General features: G+C 55.1%; 1 protein-coding gene across 1 annotated transcript; it reads left to right on the plus strand.

The window, feature by feature from the left end:
* The first annotated feature begins 5608 nt into the window (after positions 1–5608).
* LOC119336083 (WRKY transcription factor 22-like) lies at positions 5609–7220 on the plus strand. The gene is made up of 2 exons (XM_037608116.1): positions 5609–6196; positions 6295–7220. The coding sequence occupies exons 1-2, from the start codon at positions 5763–5765 to the stop codon at positions 6923–6925; spliced, it is 1065 nt and encodes a 354-aa protein (XP_037464013.1). The 5' UTR covers positions 5609–5762; the 3' UTR covers positions 6926–7220.
* Positions 7221–7583: the final 363 nt, after the last annotated feature.

Consider the following 7583-nt stretch of genomic DNA (forward strand, 5'->3'; position numbering starts at 1 on the left):
ACGGGTTGGGCAAGGGGACCGCGGCCGGTCAAGGGGGTGTTCACGGCCTGCCTTCCATGCGCAGGCGGCCCCCTCTCGTCTCTGATGGTGCTACCTTCCCCAAGCCACGATGACGACTCATGTGGAGGCAGCCAGACTACAAGGATAGTGACAGTCACGAAGCTCCTCATGGCGGATTCTTGTTGGCGCTGTTCCAACCTAACAACTTTGGACCCGCGTCTCTCCGGTTTCCATGGCTGTCGGCGTCCTCTGCCGGGAGGCTCCGCCCTCAGGGACCAGCAAAACCGTGTCCCTTCCAGCTCGCATGGCTCCCCGATGTCCCGACGGCTATGGCCACGACATTTAGGGTTTGTGTTCCTCCAGTCCTAGCGTGCCGGCGTTGTCGTTCACCGTCGCCCCACCACCTCATGGTTTGCTTCGCTGCCTACCCTATGTTGGACATCTCAAAGCCCTCTCTTTTTGCCAGATCCAATGCTCGCATGTTCGGAGGTGGTGCCACCCTTCGACGGCAGGTGCAGCCCCGCCAACCCCCTTTCGACATGGTGGCTCCGACCAGCGTTTGGCTCCTTATCTTCGTTTCCAGTTACGCGGGCGATAGGATTGCTCAGCCTCAGGCCAGGGAGAAATCCCTGCTCGGCTTGCCGGTGCTGGCAGCAGTGGCGTGTGCGTACGTCATTCCCATCTTGGAGTTTTTGTCAAGGCCCTTGGCTGGGCCCTTCTTCGAGCACAGTGGAAACCCTAGGTCTGGTTCCTTTGGATCGAATGGCGACGGCATCTCAATGTCGTTTTCTTTCTTGAAGGCGTTATCTTGCTCGCTCGTGGTGCCCCCGGTTTTTGGCTCTATCGATGTTGGTGTTCTTGTTGGTTCGGTGCCGCTCTTGGTTCGGTTTGGTAGGTTTAGTTGTGATGTATCCTCTGTACGGGCCGAGCATCCCTTGTCTCTCTGCTCCGGGCATCATGTTCATGCCTGCATGCGTTTGTGTCATGTGTTGTATCCTTTTCTGTACTCATTCTACTCCTTCTATGCAATGATACACAAACTTTGCGTATTCGTGAAGAAAAATCATTCAAAATACTGCAGAAATATCCATGTAAAACTTATGTAGTGCAGAAAAGAATTACCAGCCTCGTGCAAGTCACTTCTCATTTTGTAAATATTTATATGTGGCCTAGAAATTCTACCGTACGCCATCATACTTGTCGCGTTATAGTGGGCTGATAAACTTCAAATCATGTGTTATAAATGGCCAATAAGCGACCTAGAAAATCTACCTGACGCCATCATATATGTCGCGTTATACAAATGTATTGCGCTCATAAGTTGTGCATTACATAGTGTAGTCAATGGCCAATAAGCGGCCTAGAAAATCTACCTGACGCCATCATACTTGCCGCGTTATAGTGGGTTGATAAAGTTCACAACATATAGTGTTATAAATGGCCAATAAGCGGCCTAGAAAATCTACCTAGCGCCATCATACTTGTCGCGTTATAGTAGGTTGAGAAAGTTCACATCATATAGTGTTATAAATGGCCAATAAGTGGGCTAGAAATTATGACGCCATCACATATGTCACATTATACGAAGTATTGCGTTGATAAGTTGTGCATTATAGTGTTGCCGATGTCCAATAAGCGGCCTAGAAATTCTATCTGACGATATCATATTTCTCGCGTTATACAAATGCATTGAGTTGATGTGTTTTATATCACACGGTGTTAATGGCCAATGAGTTGCCTAGCAATTCGACCAGATGCATTAAGTTATATATTTTATATTACACGAGGTTATCAATGGCCAATGAGCGGCCTAGAAATTCAACTGGACTCCATCATATCAGTCGGGTTATACAAATGCATTAAGTTGATATATTTTATATTACGCAATGCTATCAATGGCCAATGAGCGGCCTAGAAATTCGACCCATCATATCAGTCGCGTTATACAAATGCATTAAGTTGATATATTTTATATTACGCAATGCTATCAATGGCCAATGAGTGCCTAGAAATTCGACTCGACGCCATCATATCGATCGCGTTATACGAATGCATTAAGTTGATACATTTTATATTACAGAATGCTATTAATGGCCAACGAGCGGCCTAGAAATTCTACCTGACGCCATCATATCTGTCGCATTATACGAATGCATTGAGTTGATATATTTTATATTACACAGTGTTATCAATGTCCGACAAGCGGCCTGAAAACTGGACCTGACGCCATTATATTGGTCGCGTTATATGAATGCATTAAGTTGATATGTTTTATATTACATAATGTTATCAATGGCCAATGAGCAGCCTAAAAATTCTACTTGACACCATCATATTTGCCGCGTTATACAAATGCATTGAGTTGATATATTTCTCTTACACATTATTATCTGTTGAATATAATATTTATTAGGAAAGACGAGATAGACTAGGATTTGTTCTGGCTTGTCTTGTACTCCAAGTAGATCATTGTACTCCTATATATATGCCCACGAGGCTCAAGCAATACAACGAACTATTTCACCAAATCCCTCTCTCTCCCTTCCAACGTGGTATCTACAGCAAGTCGATCCTAAACCCTAGCCGCCGCCGCTTCCGCACCTGCGTGCCGCCTCCGGGGCGGTCGGCCTCCATGACTGCTGCCGGGGGCCGCGCCGCCCGTACCTAGGGTTCGTCCGCCGGCCGTGTTGGCCGGCTGCCCTAGAGAGTCTTTTTCGATCCTTTGATCCGGGTTTTTCTCTTTTCCGTCGGTCGCTTTGATCGGTGTCTACTTTTTGGTTTTCCGATCTTTTCTTGATCGGTTTGCGTCGCCCACCGCCGCCGTCGACACCTCGCGCCTCTACTCCGACATCGGCGCAATCGGCCGGCTACTTCACCGACCCGGCGGCCTCGCGTGACAGGCAGCCCTCAAGACCGTCGTCCGCGCGCCGGCCGTCACCGCCCTGCTCCGACCGGGACTCCTGCATCACCCCGACCCGGCGGCCTCGCGCCATGCGGCGGCCAGTCATAGCCGCCCTGCCGCCCGCCGCCGCCGGCTTCATCTCGGACTCCGCCGCCACCACGCCTCCACCGAGCGGCGTCCCCGACCTTGCGCGCGATCGGCTTGATCACCCGCTCGCCGCCGCGATCCGCCTCATCTACGCCGCGCGACCGACCTGGCCGTCAGTTACGCGCGCCTCCGCAGGTCCCGTGAAGATCGTCTCCGAGTTCAGCGCGCCCTCCACCGATCGAGCAATGGGCTGCCGCTACGTCGCCCCGTCGGGCCGCAGCGCCGCCGCCCCGTGGTTCTTCTCCCGGCTGCACCGACCCGCGTCATCGCTGCGTCGCCCCTTCGGGCCGTAGTGCCGCAGCCCGCGGTCTACCGCCGCCCCGAGGCCGTCCGCTCCAGGCCGTCCCCGTGGCTGCACCGACCCTCGCGCCGCCGCTGCGTTACCCCGTCGGGCCGTAGCGAGCGTGGCACGCGATCCACGTCGCCGTCTCGAGGCCGTTCACGCGGTTGCACCACCCCGCGCTCCACCGCTGTGGCGCCCCTTCGGGCTGTAGCACCGCGGCCCGCGGTCCCTGCGACCGTCCCGAGGTCTTCCGTCATTGCCCCGACCTGCCCGCCGCCGCTGCGTCGCCCCTTCGGGTCGTAGCACCGTGGCCCGCGGTCCACCGCCGTCCCCGCGCGTCGACTTCCTGTGGCATGCGCCGCACCACCTCCTTTGGCGCGGGAACGCCACCGTCCGCGCCGGTCTTCGTCACGCTGTCAGGGTTCTTCGCCTACTTCGAGCATCGCCGCCGCGCTCATAACCTAACCGTCGCCGCTGCCGTCAGGCCGCCGCTGCCGCCGCTCTTCTTCGGCCGCCGCCGCTGCTACCCCTGTAGCCGCCGCCGCCGCCCGTCCGCCCCGTTCGTCTTCATCCAGCACCAGCCCGTCACCAGCGTCGCCGTCATCTACCCCGACCGCTTCATCTACTCCGACAACCGCGGGCGACATTGGCCCCGCGCCGATTGGCGCCGCAACCGTCGTCGAGTCCTTCTCTGCTGGCCTCTCCGACTTCTTCGACATGGTGTACAGCTCGTGCAGGTCCCTGTCTACGCATGCCCGGTGCTGGCAACACCGCCGCGTGCCTTCGTCCACGACGTGTCCCCGGGCCCGGCAAGCCTGGTGCGGTGCTTCGTCAACTTTGTCTTCGTCCGTCTACGCATGCCCGATGCTGGCAACACCGACGCGTGCCTTCGTCTACGATGTGTCCCCGGGGTTGGCAACCCCGGCGCGACGCGTCGTCAACATCATCTACTTCCTGGCGCACCACTACTTCGACACCACTGTGCCCACGACTAACTCGGCGCCTCCTTGCGCCCGCGGCTCCACGACGACTTTCTCGACACCGGCTACCCCGACTCGACATCGACCATGGCATTCTTCGCACGGCTACCTCGACCACGACTCCACCACCCACGCTCTCGGCTACCTCGACAAACGGCACAAAGGGCTATCGCCTTGCTTGAGCAACCTCGTCGGTTGCCACTCCAGCCACGACTCTGCGATGCGTCGACCGTTACGACTGTGGGGGGGTGTCCGTCGGCTTGCCTTCGGATTCTTCTCCAGTCTCACCGTCTGCGTCGCTACCATTGTGACTACGGGGGGATGTTGAATATAATGTTTATTAGGAAAGACGAGATAGACTAGGATTTGTTCTGGCTTGTCTTGTACTTCAAGTAAATCATTGTACTCCTATATATATGCCCACGAGGCTCAAGCAATACAACGAACTATTCCACCAAATCCCTCTCTCTCCCTTCCAACATTATCAATGGCCACTGATGGGCTTAGAAATTCTACCAGACACCATCATATTGGCCGCGTTATATGAATGCATTACATTGATATATTGTATATTACATGGTGTTATCAATGGCCAATGAGCAGCTTAGAAATTCTACCTGACGCCATTCTATATACCGCGTTATATGAATGCATTGTGTTGATGTAATGTATATCACATGGTGTTATCAATGGCCAATGAGCAGCTTAGAAATTCTACCTGACGCATCATATCTGGCGCTTTGTACGAATGTGTGCGTTGATATATTGTACTCCCTCCGTAAACTAATATAAGAGCGTTTAGAATATTAAAGTAGTGATTTAAACGCTCTTATATTAATTTACAGAGAGAGTATATTGCATAGTGTTATGGGTGGCCAATGCGCATCATAGTAGAAATTAAACATCAGTAAGCAAATAATTTACACGGTAGAATATTCGCAAGAAAAAGAATAATCGCAAAAAATATACTCATTGCCCATATGAGTACTGAAGAAATAAAAAGAGAAGAAAAAAAAACTGTATGTTCATATGGGCAATGAGTATATTTTCTCTTGCTCCTCCAGCAACGGTGAAAAGGTCCCCACCAAAAAAAAGAGAAAGAAAGCAAGGGTGAAAACATATTCCTAGAATCGACCGTGCTCTGTCCCCGCCTGGCCTCTCACTCTCTCACCCCTTTGACTTTGTCGCCAAAGTCAAGTGGGGACCTTGCCCCACCCCTCCAGAGACCACGAGGCCGGCTCCCGATAAAACGCAGCCCCCTCGGCCCCCTCTCTCCTCCTTTTCAGACACCACGAACGAGGCCGGATCCAATGCCCATCCCTTCCCCACCACCACCATCTCTCTCCTCCCACCAACAGCGCCAACAATAAACTAGAACCAAAAGTCAGCGCCCCCCTCCTTTCCTTCCTCCATAGCCAGCAAGAACGAACGAACCCGAGAGAGGCCGACCATGGACAGGGACGCCGGGTGCTACTACCTCGGCGGCGGAGGCGGCAACGACTGGGACCTCAACGCCGTCGTGCGCTTCGCCTGCCGCGGCCGCGTCCTCCCGCCGCCGCCCTCGGACGACCCCTTCTCCTCCTTCTTCCCCCCGCCGGCGCCTGTCGTGGAGGACCACGGGATGCCTGACGCGGCGGCGTTGCTCCCTGATCCGCCCGTCCACGGGGGCTCTGCTACCGTCGACGAGCTCTCCATTGCCTTCTTCGCGCCGTCGGCTGCGCTGCCGGCCTCGCCTCAACCGCCGCCGCCGCTGCAGCAGCAGCCAGCGGCGCCAACGAACCAAGAAATGGTGCCGATGCAGCAAGACGAGGCGGTGCCGCCTCCGATGCTGCTGACCGCGGGCGGGCAAGGCCCCGTCGGCGAAGGGTCGAGATCCAAGAGAAAGTACGTCCCGAACACTGAATTTTTCGAAATAAAATGTTGCTAGCTTATCGTGTATGCTTGTGCTCACGCGTGCGCGTGGATGATTGGCGTCTGTGCAGGAAGAAGGTGGTGAAGAAGGTGGTGAAGCGGGTGGCGGCGGACGGCACGTCGGCGGACCCGTGGGCGTGGCGCAAGTACGGGCAGAAGCCCATCAAGGGGTCGCCGTACCCGCGCGGGTACTACCGGTGCAGCACCGACAAGGCGTGCGAGGCGCGGAAGATGGTGGAGCGCTGCCGCGACGACCCCAACTCCTTCATCCTCACCTACACCGGCGGCGAGCACAGCCACCCCGCCCCCGCCCACCGCAACTCCCTGGCCGGCACCACGCGCAACAGGCAGCAGGCGCCGGAACCTGCTGCCGGACAGAGCGCTCCCGCCGCCAAAGCCAAGGAAGAGTCGTCGGCGGCGGCGGCGGAGCCGAGCCCAGCGCAGTCGACGTCGGGCGGGATGTCCCCGACGACGCCCCTGCGCACGCCCTCCATGGAGGAGTACAACCAAGACTCAGAATTCGACGAGGCCGCCGGCAGCGCAAGTCAGCTGCCCATGGACGTCGAGAAGGACCGCGAGGATGAGCTGCTGAAGATATTGGAGGGGTGCGTGCACGGCGGCGACTCCAGCATCGTCGTCGAGGAGACGTTCGTGGTCACGCCGTGGGTCACGGCCCCCGGCGGCGCGGCCGGGTGGAGTTGACTCCGCCGTTACCGTCCGTACATTGCCATATATAGCAGCATGCTGTCAATTATAATCCTGGCTCGTTGCAGCAGCAGCCGCAGCGGTAGCAGTAGAAACATAAGAAAGGAAAAGAAAAAAGATAGAGGTGGAAGAGAGCATCTGATCCATGCTACAACCCCAGTGCCAGCCGGCCAGTAGTTATTCGCCTAGTGTAATTAAGTGCTAATTAGCTCTGGAGTAATACAGTAGCGAGTGTTCTTTGATGGCTTGATTAGAGTACTTATACTGCATGTATAATTAAACCAAACCCAAAGACAATGTTTTTCTCTTCTTCTTTCTTGACATGTTTGGGCCATTCAGTGGCTGCCTAGCTTTATCTAGAGGTTTTTGGTGCTACATTTGTGCGTACACTAGCTAGACTGATCATCATCATCATCATACAGTCCCAGTTGCACCCAGGTGATGGGGCAAGAAGGTGAGATAAAGGGAGGACAGAAATGGAAGAAAGGAAGAGGAGTTGGTGCATGGTGTGGGTGGCTCCCCTTGCCTCTTCCCTTTCACTGTGTGCCCAATTTGTGTGTGTAGTGGCTTTCTGGCTGCAGTGCAGTTATGCTTTTGCAGATCAGGACCATGTTGCTCCGGCCCAATGGATGGTACCTTTTGATTCTCGGATCTC

This window comes from Triticum dicoccoides, chromosome 7B (genome assembly GCF_002162155.2).
Source record: "Triticum dicoccoides isolate Atlit2015 ecotype Zavitan chromosome 7B, WEW_v2.0, whole genome shotgun sequence".
In the NCBI taxonomy this organism is placed as follows: domain Eukaryota; kingdom Viridiplantae; phylum Streptophyta; class Magnoliopsida; order Poales; family Poaceae; genus Triticum; species Triticum dicoccoides.

Excerpts from the sequence above, each read along its gene's own strand:
- LOC119336083 (XM_037608116.1), top strand. The coding sequence starts at position 5,763 with ATGGACAGGGACGCCGGGTGCTACTACCTCGGCGGCGGAGGCGGCAAC. Across the intron at positions 6,197-6,294 it reads GGGTCGAGATCCAAGAGAAA|GAAGAAGGTGGTGAAGAAGG; the intron begins GTACGTCCCGAA and ends GCGTCTGTGCAG.